The 23,938-nt window shown below is 39.1% G+C and overlaps 1 protein-coding gene across 7 annotated transcripts in view; it reads left to right on the top strand.

Annotated features, from left to right (window-relative positions):
- IMPG2 (interphotoreceptor matrix proteoglycan 2) overlaps positions 1–23,938 on the top strand; it is a 69,252-nt gene that overhangs the window by 22,300 nt on the left and 23,014 nt on the right. For all 7 annotated transcript variants that reach the window (XM_070508673.1, XM_070508672.1, XM_070508671.1 and 4 more), the window contains 7 exons: positions 814–863; positions 1,774–1,856; positions 6,319–6,480; positions 10,063–10,121; positions 12,145–12,165; positions 18,418–18,662; positions 21,547–21,632. In XM_070508673.1, the coding sequence (XP_070364774.1) occupies positions 814–863; positions 1,774–1,856; positions 6,319–6,480; positions 10,063–10,121; positions 12,145–12,165; positions 18,418–18,662; positions 21,547–21,632 (706 nt within the window). The remainder of the gene's footprint in view (positions 1–813; positions 864–1,773; positions 1,857–6,318; positions 6,481–10,062; positions 10,122–12,144; positions 12,166–18,417; positions 18,663–21,546; positions 21,633–23,938) is intronic.

The raw sequence follows: 23,938 nt of genomic DNA, 5'->3' as shown, positions 1-23,938 counted from the left end.
ATGTTCCCCTTAGCAGCCAGACTGTCCTGTCTGTACTATCGTTGCCTTTGTAATCATTTATTTGGTGTCTACTTCCTGTAAGACTGTAACTTCCATAGACCATGGGCATTTTGTTCACAACTATGTGCCAAGTGTCTTTTACACTGCTTTGCCAATAGTATTTATTCATTCATTCCAGAAATATCTATTTAATACCTATTAAACAGCAGATACTATTTCAGCTGGAGACACAGCAAGAATGTGGCAGGCAAGGTCCCTAATATCGTGGAGCTTAGATTCTAAGGGGGCAGTTCTGTTCAATAGAACTTTCTGTGATGATGGACATGTTCTTTACTGTGTGTCCAGTGTGGTAGCCATTAGCCACAGGTGACTGTTGGGCACTTGAAATGTGGCTAGTGTGAATGGGGAGCTGAACTTTACTCTTTATTTAATTTAAATCGCCATGTATGTCCAGTGACTACCATATTGGACAAAGCCATTCTTGAGGATTAAGGGGTTGGAGACAGAGATAAAGAAATAGATAAATAAATGAACAAAATAATTTCACATAGTAATAAGAACTGAGGAGAAATGAAACAGGATGATGAGATAGTAGGTAGAGTACTTTATGTGGGTGATTCTAGCTGAGTAGGAATTGATAAATGTAAAATAAGTGAGTTATGAAGACTATTGTTTAAAATTTTGCTACTCAGTAGTTTGGTTTGGGCATCCTTATTTGGAAATCTAGTGAAGTCCTTTTTGGAAAAAAAAGACAAAACAAATAAACCCTCACATTTCTATTGTTTTATTAACTCTAATCATTTTTTTTCCTAGCCTTGAATTGTCATCTCCGGTTCCTGTTGGTGATACCTCAACATTGGGAGGTTTGCTTTTGTGCTTTTATTCACTTTTCTTTTTAATTTATTTATGGTTTAAGGCAATCTTGCAAGCAAGCACATTTTTCAGCTCACATTTAAAAAACACCACATTTCTCTCTCCACATATGTTCAAGAGTCTCAAGAAAAAGTAATTCTTTTTTCACTTATGGCATTATGTTGTGGGTGCTTAAAAATCTTTAATTATTAAGCATAATACAAATCAGAAAAATGCTTAAAGCAAATGTACGACCTGCAGAATTACTTTAGGGCGCATACTCTGTGACTACCACCCACATCAACAGGTAGAACCTTTCTAGCTCCACCATTTGTCACTTGTTTTGTGGAGTTTCCCAGAGTTAGGATTTTTCTGATTGCATTCTGTGGTATACTTTAACATATTCCTTTGGCTTCTGTATTTCCTATAAATTGGTAGTTACTTTCTTTATTTTTAATTTTTTTAACAAGCTCCTCTTTGTTGGAAATTTCAAACATATACAAAAAGTAGTCAGAATAGCACAATGAGGCCCAGCTTCAACAATTATCAATTCATGGCCAGTGTCCACCCTTTACCTGCTTCCCGTCTCCGGTAGTGCTGCTTCTTTCACTATCCGCCCGCTTTCCTAGATAGCTCCTTCAGGACAGGGACTTCATCTGTGTCCCTGGCATCTTGCATAGAGCCTGACATATAGCAGGTGCTCAATAAATGCTTGTTGAATGAGTGAATGGGTTGTAGTTATTTTTTGTTCTGGGAAGACTCTGTGCAAATGTGTCTTGAGGTTATAATGCACAGAATTTCCAGGATGAAAAAGCAAATGACTTATGGGCATGGTTTTGAAGTCCGTTCCTTTTTTCCTGACCTGAATTCTGACTTGGTGAGGGGCTCAATTCACACACATGTTTTTGTTTTTCTGCTTAGGCGCTGTTCTCAGTGTTCCATACCCAGAGATGACCTCCTATGAAGGTGCCTGGGAGAGCAGCTTGGAGAGGCCAGAGGAGAGTGTGGGTGTTGGTCTGTTTTGCTATTTAGTCTCTAACACGGAGAACAGGGAGTGGGAGAGGTTTATATTCCGGTGTCAGACTACACAAGACTTCATGTGGTTCCCTTTATGGAAATGTTGTAGATTCCAAAACTAGTACATTAAAAAGAATCTGAGATTCCTTGGAGAGCTGATTAAATCTGATTTTGGTGAAAGAGGGCTTCAAATTGTAAATGAAATGACTTGGGGCCTGGGGCACTGTCATCATGGTAAACCCACTGTCTCCTGGGGGCTGTGTGACATAATTTACTAAGGGGATTTTTACCTATGTTCTTCTATCCCTTAATAGATCAGGACTTGGCCTTCTCTTCAGATTTTATGTGTAGTTTAAAAATCAAGAAACACCTTGCTTTTCAAATGCATCATTATTAATAGTAACCTGTTCCACTAAATAACATTAACTCTCTGTCACATTCAGACTTCTTTTTTAAAAGTGTACACTGCCCAAGAAGATAGGAACATTTTGTTATAAATTTTGTTAAATATACATTTTTAAAATGTTGGGATTCGTAAATCCTAGGCTCCTTGATGTACAGCGTTGTGTTGTATCTGATGGAACATATCCACTGGAAAGACCTAGTTTAGTTACCTTGCTCCTTCTCTTCCCAGCCTGGATGTTTTAACTTAGGAGAAATCAGGTTAAGTTGCCCACTCTGCACCTCCCTCCCTGTCGCTCATCGAGGTTGGTGGTGGCTTGGATCCCTGAGTGGATGCCAGAATCAATACTTACCCTCAGTACATCTGTGTCCAAAGTAGATGGTGCCAGAAAATACTGGCATTTGATAAATATTTGTGAATGACTGAATAAGAAGTGGTGCTGCAGTTCTCAACTTGAGACAGAATAGTTATTATTTAGGTCTGGAAACATTTATAGAATGAGATAGAATTCTCTATAATAGAAATGAGGGAATTGTGTATAATCAATTGGAACATTAATATCCAAAACAGAGAGGAAGATCTGAAGCCAGTTTATAGAACAAAATGGTACAGAGATACCTATCAAGAATTACATTGCATGTACCTCTAGTTCAAAATGAAGCCCAAGGTACGGTTTTATAGTGCAGCTTCTTCCATAATATGTTTTTCCATTTATTGTTTTAGAAATTATATACTTTATTTCTATCAGTAGTTGCAAGTTATAATTTATATTTAATCTAGCGAAGTTTTTCCAAAATATTTATCCTTATCCTGAGCAACGCATTAGAGCACTCCAATTCAGATGGTCTCTGTACTGATTTATGTTCTATTTTCCAGTATTGTTGTTCTTTTTTTCTCTTTTTAATCCCACAAATTAGACTGTATTATATTTATTTTATAAAGTTAACGTTTGCTTTACATTTACCCAGATGTTTACCGCTCTGTTTTCTTAAGATTCTTTTTTGCATTTTAGACCTCTATTCTGAAAGAATTTTCCTTCTGAAATGTATGCTTCTGATGTTACTCTAATGAGAGTCTCTTTAGTGAGTCCAATCTCAGTTTTTGATCACCCAGAAATTTCTTTATTATTCCCTTATTCTAGAAAGATATTTTAAAGCTATATGAAATTCTAGATTTTTTTTTTTGTTTTTGTCAGGGTTTTATGCAAAACACTATCTTCTATCTTTTATTGTTGCTACTGAGAATTCAGCTGTCAGTACAGTTGTTATTCCTTTATGGGTAACCTGGCCGTTGTGTCTATTTTTTTTTGTTTGAAGTCCTTTTATTGGCTTATTTGCTTATTTTTTCAGAGATATCACATTCACATTGGTCAAAAAATAATAAATATAAAAGATGCTTGCTGGGGCCGGCCTGTTGGCGCAGCGGTTAAGTGCGCACGTTCTGCTTCGGCGGCCCGGGGCTCCCCAGTTTGGATCCTGGGTATGGACATGGCACCGCTTGGTAAGCCATGCTGTGGTAGGCGTCCCACATATAAAGTAGAGGAAGATGGGCACGGATGTTAGCTCAGGGCCAGTCTTCCTCAGCAAAAAGAGGAGGATTAGCAGATGTTAGCTCCGTTTCCACTCACTGCACCACTGCTTCCCCAAGCCCCACTGGCTTTTGTTATGTTCTTATAAATTATTCCAGACTTCTTAAAGGCACAGAAAAGCAAATACAATTCCTAATCTTCCCCCCAAGGGATTCTTTAACGTGGGACTCTATAAAGACAACAAAAAGGATCAGTTCAAAAAGGAAAATAGGCAGTAAAAGAGTTAACTATATGCAGTTTATGATGTAGTGAACTTAAACATAACTATATCTACAATGAACTAAAAATAATAAATTTAACTGCCTGGGTTTTTTTTTTTTTTTGCTTCAGGACATTGTGACACCCTTAAAAGGGACCCACTGTCCCTTTTAAATGTATTCTTGTCTACTTTTAAGATATGTCTATATCTATCTGTCCATATCTATGTATAATCCTAGGAGATATCAGCTGAGAATGTCTGAGAATTTATGATAGACATAAAGCCTTACATTAAGGAAGTACAAATCCAAAGCAAAATAAATGTACATAAGTATACCCCATACCCATTTTTGTGAAACTGCAGATTCCCAAATACAATAGGGAGTTTCACAAAAATGGGTATAGGAGAAATTCTCAGCTGTTACCTCTCATGATTAGATGTATTGTCTGACCTCCTCATTTTATCCCTTATGTCTGTTAACCACTCTTTAATAACTTTATTTCTCTGTTGCATTTAAGTATGTCTTCTAGTTCACTAATTCTTCCTTCAACTTAGTCTAGTTTGTTGTTCAAACTGTCTTTTGAGTTTTTAGAATCCTTTATGTGGGAGTCTTTGATCTGACTTTTTAACATATACAGACCTTCAACTTTCTATCCTATCCCTTGGTAGTACTTAAAACTAAAGCCTAGGTCACAAGGGATCAGCAGATACACCATGTATGCATGCAACACTGAATCACCTCTCTGTATTCTTCTAATCTTTCTTGACCCCCTTGGAGTTTTCTTTACTTTCTTGCAAACCACCTATGCATTAAAAACATTAAAAAAAATTTATTAGGCTAGCCATTCTTCTAATCTTGTTTTTTTGTGTGTGTATCAAAATAGAAGGCCTTGGATTAGATGAGCTCCAGTATATCTTCCATGCAGGATTTGTCATTGTAGTGTTTTAATAATGATTTTCTATTAATATTCTATTTCCCTCATTCGCTCTACACATACTAATTGCAGTTCTTCTCTAAGAAACTATTGTCATTTTTCTTACATCTATTTTTTAAATCATTTATTTATATCAATACAGACTCACGATGTTTATTTTATTTTTTGGATTATAATCCAATATTTATTTTCTTGCTCAAATTATTCCAGCTTTGGCCACTGGAAGACCTGGATTTTGGTGTTACAGAGAACAAAAAGTTTGCTGATATGGTTTCAGAATCCATGTAGCACCCAACCTTTAAGAAACTACCCCTTGCTGAGCTTGGTGTAGTATCTAACAAGAATATCCACAATTATCTGAAAAGACTATTGCCAGATTCCTTCCTTTCCCAGTACCTATCTCTGTGGCTGGGTTTGATTCACATACTTCAGTGGAAACAACATCCTGTGACTGATTGAATACAGAAGCAGATGTGAAAATCCAGCTGCTGCCCATTGTCAGACATGAAAGAATTTGTAAAAATATAAACAGTGTTACTCTTCTCACTACACTTTTTAGTTTGCAAAATATGTCATTCATTTTTATATGTAATGAGTTTATTATTATTTTTATTTTTTTAAAGATTTTTTTTTTCCTTTTTCTCCCAAAGCCCCCCGGTACATAGTTGTGTATTTTGAGTTGTGGGTCCTTCTAGTTGTGGCATGTGGGATGCTGCCTCAGCATGGCTTGATGAGCGGTGCCATGTCCATGCCCAGGATTCGAACTGGCAAAACTCTGGGCCACTGAAGTGGAGCGTGCAAACTTAACCACTTGGCCATGGGGCCAGCCCCTGTTATTATTTTTAAATGAATTAATATATATATTTAAAATTTCTTTTTTACTTGTTGGTAAATATCTATAGATATAACCCACAAAATCCAAGCTTCTTTGGGTTCTTCAATGGTTTTTAAGAGTTTAAAGGGGTCCTAAAACCAAAAAGTTTGTGAACCACCTTTCTAGGCTATTTTTAGGTGATCATTTTAGCATAGTCAACTCTTTATTTTTTTTTTTTTCAGATGGTCAACTTTGATGTTTTATCTGTGGAAACTTCTGTGTTTCCCTGAGCTAGTCATTGTGTATTCAGAGGAATGGACAAATGCACAGTAATGTTAATCTGAGCCCATGTCTTAACGTCCACTTAATTAGTTCCAAAGTCAAATACTATATAAAAGATCATCGTCAGAAGTTGCCTTTGGCACAGTATCTGGCGTATAGTAGACAGTAAACATGTGTTGATTGAATGAGTAAATGTTGACATTTCTTGTTCTTTTTCTAAAAATCCAGATTAGTAATGAAATTGAGAATGTGATAGAAGAACCCACAAAAGCAGCAGCTGAGCAGATTGCAGAGTTCAGTGTCCACCTCACAGGGGAGCAATACAAGGAGGAACTACAGGATCCCTCCAGCTTCTACCACCAGCATCTTGTAGAAGAGTTTATTTCAGAGGTGGGTGATTTTTTTGTTTGTTTTTATTTTATTTTTTTTTATAAACAAGACAGTTTGCTGGGGTTGTCAATTTCCCACATTCACAATGCTGGTTAAAGGTAGGCTTAGGATTTAAGCTTTCCATCTGCCTGGTTCCGGGGTGGTGCCTTAGCCATTTCTTCAGAAATCTCTGTGAAAAGTTCACAGAAAGACAGATGAGTTATTTCATTAAAATAAAATCTTGCACACATCTGCCATCTGCTAGAAAATAAATGCTATTTCCAACTTTCACTGCACAGCTGGGGAAGAATGTGTTCTATGGCATGGTTTTAATTTGACAATATTTGGAGAAATGAGCATCTTTGAGAAATTACATACAGTGTATTGTTTTTCTTGAGGGAGCATTAAATTTGATTCCTTTAATTTCATATTTAGTATTCTTTTTTAAAATCGGAAAATTTTGAGCAGTTAATGCATAGGTAATACATGATACCAAGTTCAAAGGACAAAAAGGTGTCCAGTGGAAAGTAAATTTACCTCGTATTTCTGTTCCTTGGTTGCAAGCGTTTTTTAAAAAGGGGTTTCTTTAAAGAATCATGCATTAGACTACCCCACAACTTTACTTTCCAGGAGAATTCGATATAGGGCTTGAATTCAAGAGTCCTTCAGTCAGAAATGACCCCTCCTTGGCCCTTTCTTGTACACATTTGCTCTTGCGTAGGAAGGCATTGAGTGCCCATGTCCCCTCTGTCTGCTGATTTCTTTTCCATTCCCTCTCGATGGGGTTCTCCTGGGCCAAGTGTTTCAGTTCTGTTACCTTGGACTAATGTCCTTCCCTAGACACTGTGTCTAGGTGAGAAATAAAAATGTGCATCTCTCAGCCAAACAGCATCATTGCAGCCCTCAGACGTGGGCAGTGTAGGTCAGATGACCAATTTTCCTAGTTGTGTGGCCAAGTCGTGAGGCTGTGTGGTATGTGGAAGAAATGTCAGCCAGGCCCATGGCCATCTGGCATCAGATAGTGTCTTGGATCAGCTGTCTGCTTCTCTCTGCTCTTGGATTAAGCACCTTTAATAGACCTCAGTGTTTGGGTAAACAATTGCACTGAAAGACTGCATATTTAGAGAAAGTCTAATAAACACTCTGAAAAACATCTCCAGTAGGGACTTTATGAGGTGAGTAGCCATTGGCTTGAGGTGATTTGAAAGTGATGAAGAGTCTGGGCCTCCCATGAAAGTTCCTTCTCTGGCCTATCTCTGCATCCCTGTCCCTTTGCCTGAAGTAAAATGTCTACTAATAGCCACTTTGTGTGGAGCAGCAGAGTCAGAGGTTGTGTCTTTGAGAGTCCTGTCACCATGTTTGCTGCACACTGAGAGGGCTCTCCAGCTGTCACCTTTCTGGGCACAGTCAGACGGATTGTTCTTTCAATATTATTTCTTAGGTAATATTGGAAGACACAGGGCAAAAGAAAGCCTGCTTGGAGAGGATTGAGGTTCAGGAGCTATTACTCTTTATTTTATGAGAAGAGTAAAATGACCTTGGGACAACACCAAGTATGACATCAAAGAGGGAAAGGTCAGTGTAGTAGGCTTGGGGGTGAAGGTACCTGAGGACAGCCACGGTATCGACACAGTCGCCTTGCATAGCACTTTATGTTCTGCAGGCTACGGATGTCTGTATGCTAATAGCAGCCATGTGGGTAAGTGTCTCCATTTCACTGATGAGGCCCAGGAGGGCAAGAAACTTGTTCGTGGTCATTTCGGCCTCTAGGAGGAGAAGGGAAGATCAGGCTTCCTCCTTCCTTTCAAAGTGTTCTTTCCTTTGTATCATATAGAGTCCCCTTCATTTTAATTCAGGTGAGAAGTTCTGATGAGCTTCACAGTTTTCCCAGTCTTCGTCCCAACTCTAAATCATGTTTATCGTGAGTCGGGGCAGAGAGGAAGAGGCATGTAATTCAGTGGGAAGAATATGGGCTTCGGTGTTAGAGAGATTTGGGATTGAATAAATTCTGATTAATTCACTCACCAAATGTGTGATCCTGGGCAAGTTAGTTGACATCTCAGTGTCTTAGTTTTCTCATCTATAAAATTGGGAAAATATGTGTATCTTGGGATTGTTGCAAGGATTAAAAGTAATATTGCCAGGTACCGAGCACATAGCGGTCCTTCAACAAATTGTACCTATTGTTACTCTTGATGTTAATGAAATACAGCTGGACGCCTGTGCAGGGGCTAACAGGATGTGTTGAGATGGAATACCTGTATGTGTTGGGACTCAAGAGCTGGCAGAACCCAAAATGAGATGAGTTTAGTGATAATAATAACATGTAGGCATGCGGCACTTTGCAGTTAACGGAGTACTTTCCTCTCCGTTCATTTTAATCTGACAAAAACGGATGTGGTTGGTGGGTATTAGTTCTATAAAAGAAGATTTGTTTGTGGCCATTCTGCCAGAAAAAACAGCTGGGACTAACCCTCAGTCTTTAGATTCCTAGTCCTGCAGATTCCATCCCACCCCATCCTCCAAGAATTGTGGTACTTCTCTCTTTCAGAGAAGAAAACAAGGCGTATTATTATAGCCAAAAAGTTTCATGGGTTTGGATTCTTTGTCCTTAAAGTGTGAAGATCTTCAGTAAAGCAAGATTTAAAAAAAAAATCCCACTCTCCTGATTATGTACAGACTTGGTTTTAAAAGCAGATGCCCAGAGATGTCCCCAAAACCCAGTGGCATTTACTTCCCTTGTTCTGGTGTTGGCCCCACAGTGACTTATCTGGCGATATTGTCACCTTCTGAAATGTCTAAGTGTCCAATTTTGTTAAAATATGTATTAGTGCATCACCTGATTACTTTTTAGATCTTTAGTCCAGCCTAGCATTCTTTTTCCTCCCTCCAGTCACTAAGCTCATATTGAGTTATGTGACTGGATTTTAAAGACTCAGTAATAACACTGGTTCCTGCAGATGTGAGGCTCGTAAATTGATCTTTTTACCAGTTAAGTTACCTGGTCATTCCTTCATAACCTCCTTCCTGACAGCCAGTCAACAAGGCCTCTCTCCGGGGGGCTAGGCCCAGGCCTGCAGATTTCTTCCTAGTGGTGACTGTGTGGACAGTTTGCTTGTGTTGTAGGAACAGGAAACAGGTGCCACCACACTTGACGCTTACAGGAAATGAACACCTGACTGTCAGTGTGTGTGCTGCAGCCAGATGTCTAACCCAAACAGTTACATTTAAAAGTGCTATTAGAGCTTCTTTTGTAACTAGTGCTCTTTTTCACATTTCATCATGTAAGGCAAAAAACAGTGCCTTTGCCAATAAGAAGTATGCTTTTGATAACTTGGAAAAAAATTAATATTAAAGCACATTAAAACCTTAAAAGACAAAATGAAAAAGAAAAATGTGGCAATGTTGTTGTAAAATCTGTTTTCTAACATTGTAACTATTATAGTTTTCTTAATAACTTTCTGACCCATGTGTGTCTGTGTATGTGTAGACGCTTCTAATAGTTGTAACAGTGCATTTTATATTCTACTCATGTAAGTGTTATTTGCTGTGTACTTTTTCACATTTCTACATAGTTATAAATTTTATTTTTATTTTTAACAGGTTGAAAATGCATTTTCTGGGTTACCAGGCTACAAGGGCATTCGTGTACTTGACTTCAGGTAAATAGATTTCCTCTAAAAATGCACACGTTCAGTAGCACTCTTTATTTCAAATTGAATATTCTTTTGTATTTATTATATATACTCTAACAACAATTCAAAATGATTTGAATGCTGTAATTCAGTGTTGTTGCTGGTAAATTCATGTTCCTAATGCTCATTTTTCAGTCGCTTGAGGAAACTGAGTTAGAAAAAGGCAAAATATAATGCATTCAAGGATACATACTAGATCTGGAGCTGGGCAAAGGGTGAGAACTTAGGAATTCATGTCCCCAGCTGGCTGCTGACCAGTAACACTGCTTTCTTTTGGGCACTGAGGGGAGCTTGAAGTCAGATTAGATGTGCCCTCCGCATCCTACCAAAGCTTCTCAATCTTCTATGGAGGTGACTTTGACATCTTGGTGTGAGGCCACTCTGGAGAGGATGCATTCAGCTTCATTCCAAACATAACAGTTCTGAGTACATCAGAGACCGCTTTTAAGACATTTCTTCCCTGGTTAAGACCTGCGGCATAGTACTTGTGAACATTTATTGAGTGAATACTTTGTACTGGGCACCTCGCATTCCTCAGCTCACTTAATCTGCAACCCTCTTGGACAAGCAAACAGGGTTAAAAGGATGAAGTGTTAGCCCAGAGTCAGAGAGCTTGTAAATTAGCAGCAGAGGAGGGAGTTTGAAATGAAGTGGCTGATAGCCAAGTTTATAGCTTTTGCTCTGAGCTTCCATGGTAGATTCAGTGCTCTGATGGTTTAGAGCACTGGGTGACAGCTGTGGGCCAGAGACTGGATCAGGGACATGTGCAACCTCACAGCATAATTAACAGTGTCAACATGTTAACTTTGGTATATTCTGGTCACGACTTCTGGGTTTACCAGAAATAACAGCAAGCACTGACATAGCATTTACAGTGTGGCAAGCTTTATATCTATAACTTAATACCAGCAGCCATATTGTGAGATAGTTGTTATCCTCATTTTTTCTGATAAGGGAACCAGAGCACAGAGAATTTAAATAATTTACCTCAGGACGCTCACCTGGTTATTGGTGCAGGGGAGAGAAAGGCATAGTAAACTCTGACCCTCCACCTACTCTGGCGCCATGACCAGGGGCCCAGTTCCCCCTTAGCACTTTTCACGGAATACCGTCTCTAGCTATGATCAAAAGTCGTAGGAGACCCTGAGAATGTGAGGCCTTTGAAGACCCCTCTCATTTGGCAGCACAGGAGAGGCAACATGGCCTTTGGAGCCAACTGCCTTGGTTCAAATCCTGCCTTTGGCACTTCTGGCTGACTGGTTTTAGGTAAATTACCAAGTCTTAACTTCTTAGTTGTATAAAAAAGACAACTTACCAATTAATTCTGCTTCATTAAAGAATACTTTTGAAATACTTTAGGTAAATTATTTAAGTTCCTTTGTTCCTCAGTTTCTTTACCTGTAATATGGGGATACTAATAGTCCCTACTAATCTCAATGAGGATTAAGTGAATTAATTTTTGTAAAATGCTTAGCTCTGTTCTTGGCCCATGGGAAGTTCTGTTAAGTGTCTGTTGCATAAAATAAATAACTATTAAGGGCTATGCAATATCCTATAGGTTAGTCAGCCCTAACCTTTTGCCAACCCCTTAGCACCCTACTGTATACCATCTGATTTTCTTTTCATTTAATTCTGCATAACACAATGTATCCCCAAAAAACGGTCCCTAATTTTGTTAATGCCAACAACTGGCATACTCTGCTGATTTATTGAAAAAAGTTTATTCATAAAGAGAGAACTTTACGTGAATTGTTTATTTTTAACAAAGTTTAAAGATGTCAAGGACTATTGATTTTAAAATAGAATACTTTCTCCACCTTTGCTCACTTCCTTCAATCTACAGGAATTTGTCAGCATCTGATACTATGCAAGCATTTTCATTTAAGGAAACATTTCAGAGGAAATACATTAAGAACTTGTGCTTAAATCAGTGATGTCACAATTATAACTGTGTTAAACTCTGCTTAACACTTTCAATTTTTATTTTCAGGTCCCCCAAGGATAATGGCAGGTAGAGTACTTTTTAACATTTCTATACTGTCCACTGAATGAGGAAATAGTTTAGAAAATGCAGTCCAAGGGATCATGGCTCAATTCTTTTATGACTTTCAGTATCACTGTCCATCTCCTTGCAGATCAGGGAGTGGCAGACTTTCTGTTAAGAGTCAGGTAGTAAATATTTCAGACTTTTCAGGGCAGATGGTCTCTGTGGCAGCAACTCAACTCTGCCAGGTGAAATCAGATGAAAGTAGATGTAGGCAATACCTTGAAAATGAATGAGTGTGGCTGTGTTTCAATAAAATTTAATTTATGGACCCTGCAATCTGAATTTCATATGATTTTCACATGTTACAAAATATTGTCCTTCTTTTGATGTTTTTTAACCATTTAAAAATATGAAATCCATAAACTCATGGGCAGTGGGCTTGATTTGGCTCACAGGCTATAACTTACAGACCCCTATCACAGACTGCTGACTGGCAAGTACTTTTAAATATTGAGTTACACTTAATTTAAAATAGGAATAAAAACTGGCATTAATGTAAACACTTTCAAGTATCCTATGTCATTCAATGACATTATCAAGTGTCACTTTAAGTGGTGAATGAAGGGGAGAAAGCTGATCTCTATAATAAGTTCATTTGCAAGAGCATCTGCTGTCTGGAATTTCTTAGAAGTATAATATAGAAGCATAGTCAGTACCCCTTGTGAAGGCTGCTTGTCACTTCTTGCCTTTTGATTTAAGTTTATTTAAAGTTCACTTTCTCTTGGAAGATCACTAAGTGTCCCATAGAATTTATGAAGCAAATTCATAGGCTAAATAGGGACATGTTTAGAGATCCAGTAATATTCCTTCATTGTAATATCTTACTTTTGAGTAGGGCTTCCTGACTTCCTCATTTTCATTTATATTATTTTAGCAAGTATTTACTAAGTGCCTAGTAACTGAGCAAACTCTATGCCTACAAAATGAATAACTCTTGGTCTCCATCCTCCGGGATCACACAGTCTAATGAAAAGTGCTTTCAAAGATATGTCAAAGGACTGGTTCTTTTCTTTTTTCATTTTCTTTTCTTATATCCCTGTGAGGTAGTGAAAATAAGAATTAATATTCATTCTCCTTTTGGAGTGAGGAAATTTTGCCTCAGAGAGAGAAACTGATTTGCCATAAATTCTGTGAGTAGGTGGTATCAGACATTTTGACCAAGGTAATAGGAATTTGGGTTCCTGTGCTCCTAGTATATGTAAACTGCTCTGTGTGTATGCATCATAGGCATATGTGTCGATGGTCAGTACTCAGTCAGAAGTCCTAATTGTTTAATTGCTGCCCTCTTGGGTGATTACAGTGTTAAAACAACCCAAACACTGATGTTAACCTTTTGATCAAAAGAATGATATCCGGTTGCTGAGTGCTGAGTCACAGACAACAATTCAATACGAAGGCATTAGATTTTATTTATTTTTTTTTAAGATTTTATTTTTTCCTTTTTCTCCCCAAAGCCCCCCGGTACATAGTTGTATATTCTTCATTGTGGTTCCTTCTAGTTGTGGCACGTGGGACGCTGCCTCAGCGTGGTTTGATGAGCAGTGCCATGTCTGTGCCCAGGATTCGAACCAATGAAACACTGGGCCGCCTGCAGTGGAGCACAGGAACTTAACCACTTGGCCACAGGGCCAGCCCCGGCATTAGATTTTATGATGGAATTGTTATTATAGGTACAGTTTCCACAGTTGTTCAGTATTGTCACATATTAGCCAGTTGATGCAATTTATTCATAACTTTTTGGTATATTTTTATTTTGAGCTGCGTATGAATACATGTGTGGCTCAGAAATAGTCTGTATATATAACATATAACTTCTGTCTGTCATTCTCTGTAAGCATTTATATGCACATGAGATTTTCTGTTTGCTTTATACCTCTTTCAGGATGCACACGTCATTTTAAGTTAGTTGGTTTGAACCATTGGAAGTGAATCAACAATATGTCTACCTGGTATATACGCTTAAAAAAATTCAGCTCAGGTTTTGTAAGTGTGTGCCTTCTTCCTCACAGAAGAAGTGTTATCGAAGAAGGGATGTCTGAGTTTCTCTGCATTATCTTTACTTTGATTGATCTTAATGAGATATGATACCATTATTTTTCCTATTTAAAATCATGTCAAATGGCTGATCAAGGTGTTTGAGCTGCGAGAATAAGAAAGGGTAAATTTCACCTTCCCATGATTGATTCTCTGGAAGTAGCTGTCAGACAGAGGAAGTTTCCTCTCGGTAGCAGCTGTTTCAGTCTAGTGGAGAGGATGAAAGCTGATGATACATACAGTGGTGGTTGGTTAGCTTGGAGTTGCTGAGTGTGGAGAGCCAGCACAGCTTTCTTCAATCAGAGCATGTTTGGTCTACCAGTGTGCCTTCTGCTTCCTATGTACTCCCTTGGCCTCTGGGCTTTCTTTTACTCTGTCACTCATCCTGAGACGTCTCTACTCCATTTACCATGCCAGAACTCGGTCTGTTCTGGGTCATAGTGAAGTTCTCAGCTCTGAGAATAGATGATTTCCTGACGCCTCAAGCATATCTTTGAGTTCTCTTTCCAGGACAAAAACATGGTAATAAATTGCAATATCTCTCTGAGGTATTTTATCTTCTTTAATGAATTTATCCTCACTAGACAAGGTAGATTATAATAGTAGTGTTATTTTTAGATGTCCAAGGGATACACTGGGAGACAAATTACATTTTGCTCATAAAGAGTAAGGGCAGTAATCCAATCCAGATTGCCTGATTTGCACAGATTTCTTGATTCAGGAACATTTCTCTTGCTCTTCTCCCTGTGATATTTAAAAGTCATGCAAGGCACATGGTAGATTCCCAGGAAAGACTTGACTCTCCTTGTCTGATTTTCTGCAGAGCCCAGGAACCAACTCAAGTGCTGACAGACACAGCCTTTTCTTCTCCATTTTTTTCCTTATCACTGCTTAGTGTCTTAGAGCCATGTTAACATGTTAATAGGTTGTGCAGAGACCCCAAGGAGAAGCTTTCTGGAGATACAGCCATGGTCCATCCCACAGACCTCTTTAGGGTGAAAAATTACTCTTTCATATTTAGAGACTAAAAATCTTTCAGATTAAGGCAGGAGTATCCCATATTGCCATTTAAGCGGCACAAATTCAATTGTCTTTTCTGCCTGCATTAGTAAATAAAGTTGATCATTGTTTCTTCATTATTTTCAAAAGTATTTATTGAACTCCTAGGAGCCAGGGATTGTGCTCGATGCTTGGAGCACATATGGTGTGATCAGTTCTGACCAGTAGGTGTCCCTCTTACTGTTTTATTCTATTTTGGAGCTATCATTTGATTATTTTAGCATATTTTACTGAATTTATCTTCTTTACAAAAGAAGATCAGGAATTACCCATGAATCAACATATTTTGACATGAGATATTAATGGATTGAGGGGAATTCTAGATGACAGGCAGATGTCTTAGCACTTAGTAGAGCATCAGGGTATCAAAATGCTCAATTACCACTTTAAAGCGCCCCAAACCACTCCATTGCAAGCAACAGCTAATCAGGGCTGGGAGAGAAACCTTGTTGAAGTCACTCAGAGGAGCCAGGATCATCAAAGAGGCCTGGCTGTTTGTACAGCAAGTGAGGGATGTCACCGTCATGGCGTCTCCTATAGTCCAGTGTGTGACCTGCAGCAAGCAGGCTCAGGACAGGTCCAGAACTGCCAGTGCTCCCAGGAGGAAGAGATCTCTTAAGACTGATGCATGCTTGCCAAACCACAAAATACAATGCATTCTCTGGGATGCCAATTGATCTATTTAAAGCAAGAAATATATCTGTCAACCGACCAATTATTGCATTGGCTGGCTCATGCATTCTTTCCTCATTGGAAAATCTGTAGGGAGTTAAAATCAAAAGTTCCCTTTGCAAGCTTGAAATCAGAGAAAGGAAGTTGAGTGATCTTAATGGCCAGTGTCATCAAGCCATGCTAGCCTTTTGTAGGCATCTCCAATCTAGGGATCTGTCTTACAAGAAGCCTCAATGCACTGGTCAGAAGGTTTCTACTAAATAGTAACATAAATTAGTTGACTAATTTTTTTTAGATTCCCTGAGGCCATTTTCCTTATGTTGATACTTTTTCTTTGTGTATGTGAATACCTTGGTTAGACTGCAGTTTTCTTTTTATGTTCAGGCAAGTATAGATTTCTCTTCATTTAGGAGGCACTGAGTACCCCTCAGTGCGAGGTACCAAGCTCAACATTGGAGATAGAAACTCAAGGAGAGACTGAAAGGCAGTCACTATAAATGAAATCTTTTTACAAAACAGTAAAGGGTAAAATCAAGGAATATGTAAGTAAGTTCAGAGGAGGGAGTGCTTAGTTTATTTGTAAGCTTTGATTTGGGAGTCATTTTACTCCTACAGAATGTCTGAAGGGGCAAATTGTTTCCCTCACATGTCTGTCTTGACTGGTTTACCTTTGGGAAGGCGGTGTTCTCTATCCTCAGGAGGAGTCTTGGTGTGGCTTGCTGGGCACTGCCTCTGAGGGCTGTGTCTTATGGACTCGCTGGAAGCCAGGGCGATGACTAAAGCAAAGCTTTCCTCAGAATGACTTGTTTCTGACAATAGTTTAATTAAAGCTACTAAGAGCACAGCAGAGTAGTTCAGAAGGCAGGTGCTGGAGTCACGCCTATCTGTGTTTGGATCTTGACTCTACCACTTATATGTTGGGAAATTTTAGGCAAGTCTTTTAACTTTGTTAAAGTTCAGTTTCTTCAACAGTAATCTGAAGATAATAAAAGCTTCATACAGTTATTATGAAAATTAAGTGAGATAAAAGATGTGAAATACCTGTCACAATATACTTACAAAATGTTAGATTTTATTTATTTATTTATTATTTTTTGAGGAAGGTTGGCCCTGAGCTAACATCCACTGCCAATCCTTCTCTTTTTGCTGAGGAAGATTGGCCCTGAGCTAACATCTGTGCCCATCTTCCTCTACTTTATATGTAGAACGCCTGCCACAGCATAGCTTGATAAGCGGTGCGTAGGACCACACCTGGGATCTGAACCCGTGAACCTCCCCGGCCACTGAAGCAGAGCGTGCAAACTTAACTGCTGTGCCACTGGGCCAGCCCCCAAATGTTAGCTTTTAGTTGTTAGAGAAATCTGAGTTAGAGTCTAGACGGAGTATTCCTATTGGCTTAAAAATTTTATATTCTGATGTTATTCCCCCAAAATGACTATTTAAGAAAATATCAAATGACACATCAACTCTTACTTAACTATTTTCTCTCTATCTTTTGAGGAATCTTCTCTTTGTTTGCTCATGAAAAGGTAGATAGTGAAGAAAGCCCAATTCACAAAGTTATTTGTTAGCTCCTGTCAAGGCTTTCTTCAACTCATTAATGAAGGAGCCAGCAGAAAAATAAAAGCTGGTTTTTAGAGCATTTGAAAAACAGAAATTTATATAGTAAACTGGGAAAGGATTACTCAGTTACAAAATTAGTTTGTATTTTGTAAACTTTGGAGTTATCATTTATACCAAGCCAAAAAACCAATCACATGGTAGTAGTTTTTTACAATTTAGTATTCAACTTTATAGAGCTGTAAATTTTCTGGGCTATCAAACAAAAGTATGTCTCCTGAGAGACTTAGATAACTGTCATATTAGAAAATATTCTAGCATGATATTTGAAAAGAAATCACAAATCATCAATTTGCTTTATTTCCAAGTATTTCATATTTTCCTTTCACAATAAATAACTATGTTTTAGTTCATAGTAATTAAGCTTCTTCATTGCCTCACCCTCTGTTGTATAGAATTCATCAACAACAATAATAAAAAGATATGAAAGGATTACCAATTGTTGGGTGGAGTTAGAAGGTTTTGTTTGTTTTGTTTTTAAATCAGGGAGGTGAAATGCTAACAGGGAAGGGGGGGAGTAGGCTCATAGTAGAGAGGAGCAGTTGGCTCTGCAGGGTGAGAATGTGGGGAAGAAGACGCTCGGGTATCCTGCAGGGTTAACTCTGCGGTCTCCTTAGAACTCTTTCCATGTTCTTAGAGCTATGACCCTCTGTTCTTTGGGAAGGAGGAAGGGATGGCTATTGGTTGCCCAGAGTCTGCAGAGAAGGGTGATGCAATCCATGCTTTTTGAGACTCTCCCTCTAGGTCTAATGCTTGTTCTCCATGGGCTCAAAGCTCCTTTCTTTGTGTTTCTTTAGCGGGGCCTAATCTCTTCTCTCTTTTCATCCATAGCGGCATAGATGTTCACTATGCAGTTACCTTCAATGGTGAGGCCATTAGCAATACCACCTGGGACCTAATTAGCCTTCACTCCAACAAGGTGGAAAACCATGGTCTTGTAGAATTGGACGATAAGCCCACTGCTGTTTATACAATTAGTAACTTCAGAGATTATATTGCTGAGACACTGCACCAGAATTTCTTGCTGGGGAACTCCTCTTTGAATCCAGATCCTGACTCCCTTCAGCTTATCAATGGTGAGTTTGATATCCATCATGAAGTCCTTGTATAGTTTTAGCTTGTTTTCCAGTATACTCTGGTGAAAACTTATTTCCCTAAATATATGTGGTTCTGAGCATTCTCTAGACTGCATGAGACAGAAGCCATCCTGATATGAGTGGAGCTTTAGTCAGGCAGCTATTTTGGGTAGATCAATCAGGAGCTTCCTGGAATATTTGTAGACAGAAGGTCACAAAGAGTGGGGAAAGTGGAGCACGGCATGATATTTAGAAATAGTTTAGAGAAATGGAAGCAAATTATTAAAAAAAGGAAAGTAGTACCTGGAAATATGACTTCAAACAGGTTATAGTGCTGCCCAGATAACCAAGACATTACCTTTGCAGAGCAAGGTCAGCTGGTAAAAGCTTACTTGAGAGCAGGAGAGAGAGAGCAGCTCAGGAAGGTTGAGGGAAGATCTTGGTCAAAGAAAAACTGATCATGGATGCTGGACGGAATCCCAGAGAATCCAGAACTGTTTGAATTCAGGCAGCTGTAGAGATCCAGTTATGATCCAAAATCAACAGGTGGATCTGGGATCATCAAAGAGAGGTTTACCACTCTGGATTTAGAGGCTAAAGAGTGGCCTAGTCAACCTGGGACTAAAGCTTGTTGAGAGTCTGGTTACTAGTGTGCAACAGCTTAACTCATTAGGGACTTGGTATCCTGTTGACTTACTTGCTACTTTGTGTTTGTTTCTGCATGATTCCTTCGCTTGTTGGTAGTTTAGCTTTCAAAATGTCCAGCAGAGTATATTTTACTGAAGTGACTTCATGAGAAAAGTACTGGCTGCCAAAGAGGAAAATCCACAAGTGAGAAGCAATACTAAGTAACAGTGATGCATGTTTACAGCCTCTCCAACTCCCACATGTTTTTAAGAGAACAGAGCCTGTATCTTTTCAGGCAGCTACCACTGCCTCTGGGCACATGAGTGTGTAGTGTCTAAATAAACAAAATAGACACAACGGAGAAAAAAATTTTAATACAATTTTATTATGTATAATTCCTTCTTAAATAAGATATCTTTTGAAAGGCTGGACTAAAACTTTAAATTGGTTTTCGATTATTTTGGCTGCTGGACTGATGTTTCTTTAGTGTGACGCTCTGCAGAGACAGGGCCACAGAGTGGCCTAGACTTCGTACGGGTTACGTAGGACATTAAAGTGGAGAAACTCTCTCTTCACTGGATGATAGAGTCAATATTAAGCCGTCAGCTCTAAAACACTAGGGAGCCTTTGTGTTTGGAGCAGTGCAGGTACCCTGGGCTCACTTCCTCATATGCTCCTTTTCCATTGTTGAATCTTGTTGGAATACCGGAGCCAGATGAAATAGTGAAAAGAGAGAGGCTTGTTATAATCTGAAATTGCTGAAGTCCTTTTGGCAAGGCTAATACAGACTAGCTGGGAGCTGTCTATGGGGACAGCATGTAGGCAGAAGGTTCCAGGAATCTGGATATTGGGATCAAAGAGAGCAAAAGTAGAGCTAGGAGGTCATGACCTGAGGGAGATGGGAACCTAACTTGAGCAGAAGGTGCAAATGCCAAGGTCAGGGTCGTGGTAGCATGAGGATTAAGGTGTGCAACAGGCAAAGTGAGGTTGTTAGGAAATTAAGTCTACAAACAGCGTGGCGAAGTCTTCCTTTTATGTGGACCCTGGGGGTAGAGCTTCCTCCTAAAAAAGAGGTCAGCAGCTCTCTCAGAATTTCCACCCGAGTTCAAGGAAAGCTTTAGGATATGCAGTACGAACTAATTCAGGTGCTTTGACGTTTCATTAGATGTATGTTTCAGTTGCTCAGAGTTTTGTCCCTAAAATCCATTTCTATTGTCATGCCAATTTCAGAGTTCTGAATGGCTGCAGCTTTCTAGGTAGCTTGATCATCATCTCCAGGGATATGTTCTTCCTTGATCACATGGCCCTCGTCTTCATAGAAGACAAGATAACTGTATACACAGTTGAAAAAGAGTTTTGGAAAATATTTAAATCAAATAGGGTTTTTGGCTTCTGACTGATCCCTCAATGTCAGGCCAGTGGGAACAGCTGAATAAAGGGAGGTTCTGCTTTTATTTTTGGTGCATACACCAGGTCACCCTCCTTTTTAGCTTAGGCAGTCCCTTCTTTTTAGCTTTTATTGATTCCCTCTCCCCTCCAAGCAAAACCAACTTCTTTTTTTGTCTGTATTCCCATACGTTGTATATGTATATGCCCCTCACATCATTTTACAATTTAGTTATTTCTCTGACATAAGAAATACTTCCACAGGACAAACTTGGCTTTATTAATGTTTCTAGCCTCTACTTCATCCAAGTCTGTAGTAACTAGCAGGGATTCAATAAGCCTTCCGTGAATTAAATCATACAATATACTCTGTTAACTTTATTGCTCTTTAATATCGGTATAGTGATAATCTCTCTGGTGTCCTATCTCATTTTGCAAAGGCATTTTCTGCCAAAAAGGAAATTGTTTTGTGTAATTTTCTCCATTCTTAATGTCAACCAAAATGAGTTGGAATTTCAGATCAACTTTCTTATTAAAATGAAAAAAAATCAATTTAAAAACAACTGCTTCATAAGAATCTTGAAAAGAGTAAAAACTGGTTGAGAAAGGAAAGGAAATAGTTATAGGAGTGTCCTAGATGTAATAATGGGAAGAATCTTAATTTTATGTTGGAGTCTTATAATTCAGACAGATTGTCTAATATAAGTAAAATAGCTGAATAAAGTAGCAAGCATTTTCTAAGCAGGTCTCCCCTATCTGTTCTGCCAAAATCTAAATTACAAAGACGAAGAACTTGGCTTTTAGTTGTTGCTGAACCTCAAATACAATAGCGTCTCAACTAAAAAGTTCTTTAATATTGTTATTTCTTCAGTAAGAGGGGTTTTACTTCCCCAAACTGAAGACCTAGTTTGGAACACCCAACGTTCAAGTCTTCAGGCAACCCCACCGTCTATTCTGGTAAGTGTGTTTCTATGTTTTATGCCTAGAACCAGGCCCCCAAGCTTCTCTTCTTTGTACCCTCACCTGCTGACTTTGGCATCATGAATTTCCTGAGCTGTTTCTATTTCAAATGTTCTCTTACTTCATCCCTGGAACATTATTCATAGTTGTCAGCTAATGGGTCCCAAGTAATGGTTCAGAAAATTTAAGCCTTCCGCAGTGGTTAAGTGAAATCCACACATCGGGCATTGCCAAACTTCACACATGGTAGAAAACTTATTGATGGTTCATACTGTTGGTGATAATTAAGCTATAAGTGCCCACTGAGTTGTTCTCTAGAAGTTACCCAGAAATAGTTTTTATAACCAAGACTATAAATTGATGTACAGAGGTACAGAGTATAGATTTTTGTTCCAATGATTGTACTGAAGAAAAAGTTTAAGCTCCAGACCATGTAGAACGGTGTGTGTACGGAAGAGAGAGAAGGAAGGGTGAAAATACGAGCTAGCTGACCAGTGACAGGGGCTGTGGCCAGGCCTCCTCCAGCCTGGGCTGAGAACACTCCCCTTTGCCCAGAAGCAGCTTGGGATGAACTTTCCATTCTGTTCTTACCACTCTGCTCCCCTGGGCTCTCCTCCGCCCCTCCCGACCTCCACTTGCCACTTCACCTATAGAGAGGCCTCCAGGAGAAGAGAAAGTGGCTCCTCAAGTGCAGTTAAAGCAGCAACAACACTGGCAACCATGACCACAACCCCACGAGAGACTTCCCTGTTTACCATGAGGACACGAGCCTTTCATTGTCACAGAGACACAGCAGGGGCTCCTCTACCTTCCTCACCCCTCCCACCCTCTTGAGATTGCTTTTCTGTCTCATGTAAGGTTTTTGAAATACTTGTTTCTTGGCTTTAATCTAGCAATGAACATTTAGAATGTCCCAAATTCACTTAACTGTTGATATATGCGGCCATTTCTTCTACTTGGTTATAGAACAACTCGGTTTTGAAATGTGGTGTCACCGAGTTCCATATTGGAGAAAAAAGTTTCCAGAGGGATTGACATCAGGGATTATATTCATTTGGTGTTTGTTTATTCATTCATTCAAATATATTTATTTTGTGCTTTTCATGTGCCAAGTGCTGGGGAAACTAAGATGAATAAGGGTGTGGCCTTGCCTACAAGAAGTTTCCAGTCTGGTAGTAGTAGACAGACTTCTACAGAGTTAAGGAGATGCTGTCATAGACGTCCATCCAGGGTGCAGTGGCAGGGAGCGGTGAGTCACTGTGAACATGGACCCACTAGTCTCCAGTCTTTCTGATCGAATTCAACTCAGGGGTTCTCTAACCGCAGAAGATCTGTGATGATATTTTAGAATGATGTTGTAAAGACAGGAATTTCCATATAAGCCAGAGATTGCAAACTGGAGACCAGCCGGCTGGATGCAGCTGTAGGCGCGTGCTTTGGGGCCAAATTAAAAGAAAAAAAAGCTAATATTTAAAAATCAGGAGATATTTGCATAAACATGCACATTTCCAACTTGTTTTTGAAAACTGGGAAGCTCTGGTATCATGAAGTTCACATTCGCCTGTTGAGGAAGTAGCTAGAGCTTGGCTGAAACAGGCTGCCTCTTTATTTATTTTTTTAAAGATTTTATTTTTTTCTTTTTCTCCCCAAAGCCCCCCAGTACATAGCTGTATATTCTTTGCTGTGGGTCCTTCTAGTTGTGGCATGTGGGACGCTGCCCCAGCGTGGCTCGACGAGCAGTGCCATGTCCGCGCCCAGGATTCGAACCAACGAAACACTGGGCCGCCTGCAGCGGAGCGCGCGAACCCAACCACTCAGCCACGGGGCCAGCCCCACAGGCTGCCTCTTTATGATGGCAAACACCGACTGGCTGGGCTCCGCTGTTCACTTATGTGGCCTGATCTGTGGTTCCATTTGCATTTAAGCCCATCCCCTCGTTTGTTGAATAGTGATAACTGTAATAGTAATTAACAATTTGAGGAGACCTTGGGATGTGAATGAGTGATAATAAGACACGAAAAAAAAGAATGATTAATTAGAAGCATCTGGTTATTGCTTCTTTTCTTCCTCTTCTTTTCTGGCAAACTGTTAACAAGATTTTGTTCTTTTATAGAAGTGAAATTTATTTTTTTTTACAAGATTTGATTTTTAGAAATTATTTTAGTAGTAGGAATGTTGGGATATTGAATTTGACCCCTTTTGGCATCCGACTTGGAAAATCACTTGTTGCACAGTATGCTTTCTATAGCACTAGCAAGCTTTCACTTGGCGTTAGTAGAAGTGAAACTGGCCAATATAATATT

Source organism: Equus asinus, chromosome 5 (genome assembly GCF_041296235.1).
Source record: "Equus asinus isolate D_3611 breed Donkey chromosome 5, EquAss-T2T_v2, whole genome shotgun sequence".
Taxonomy (NCBI): Eukaryota; Metazoa; Chordata; class Mammalia; order Perissodactyla; family Equidae; genus Equus; species Equus asinus.
Note: the sequence above shows the minus strand (reverse complement) of the source record. Positions and strands in the feature narration are given on the sequence as shown.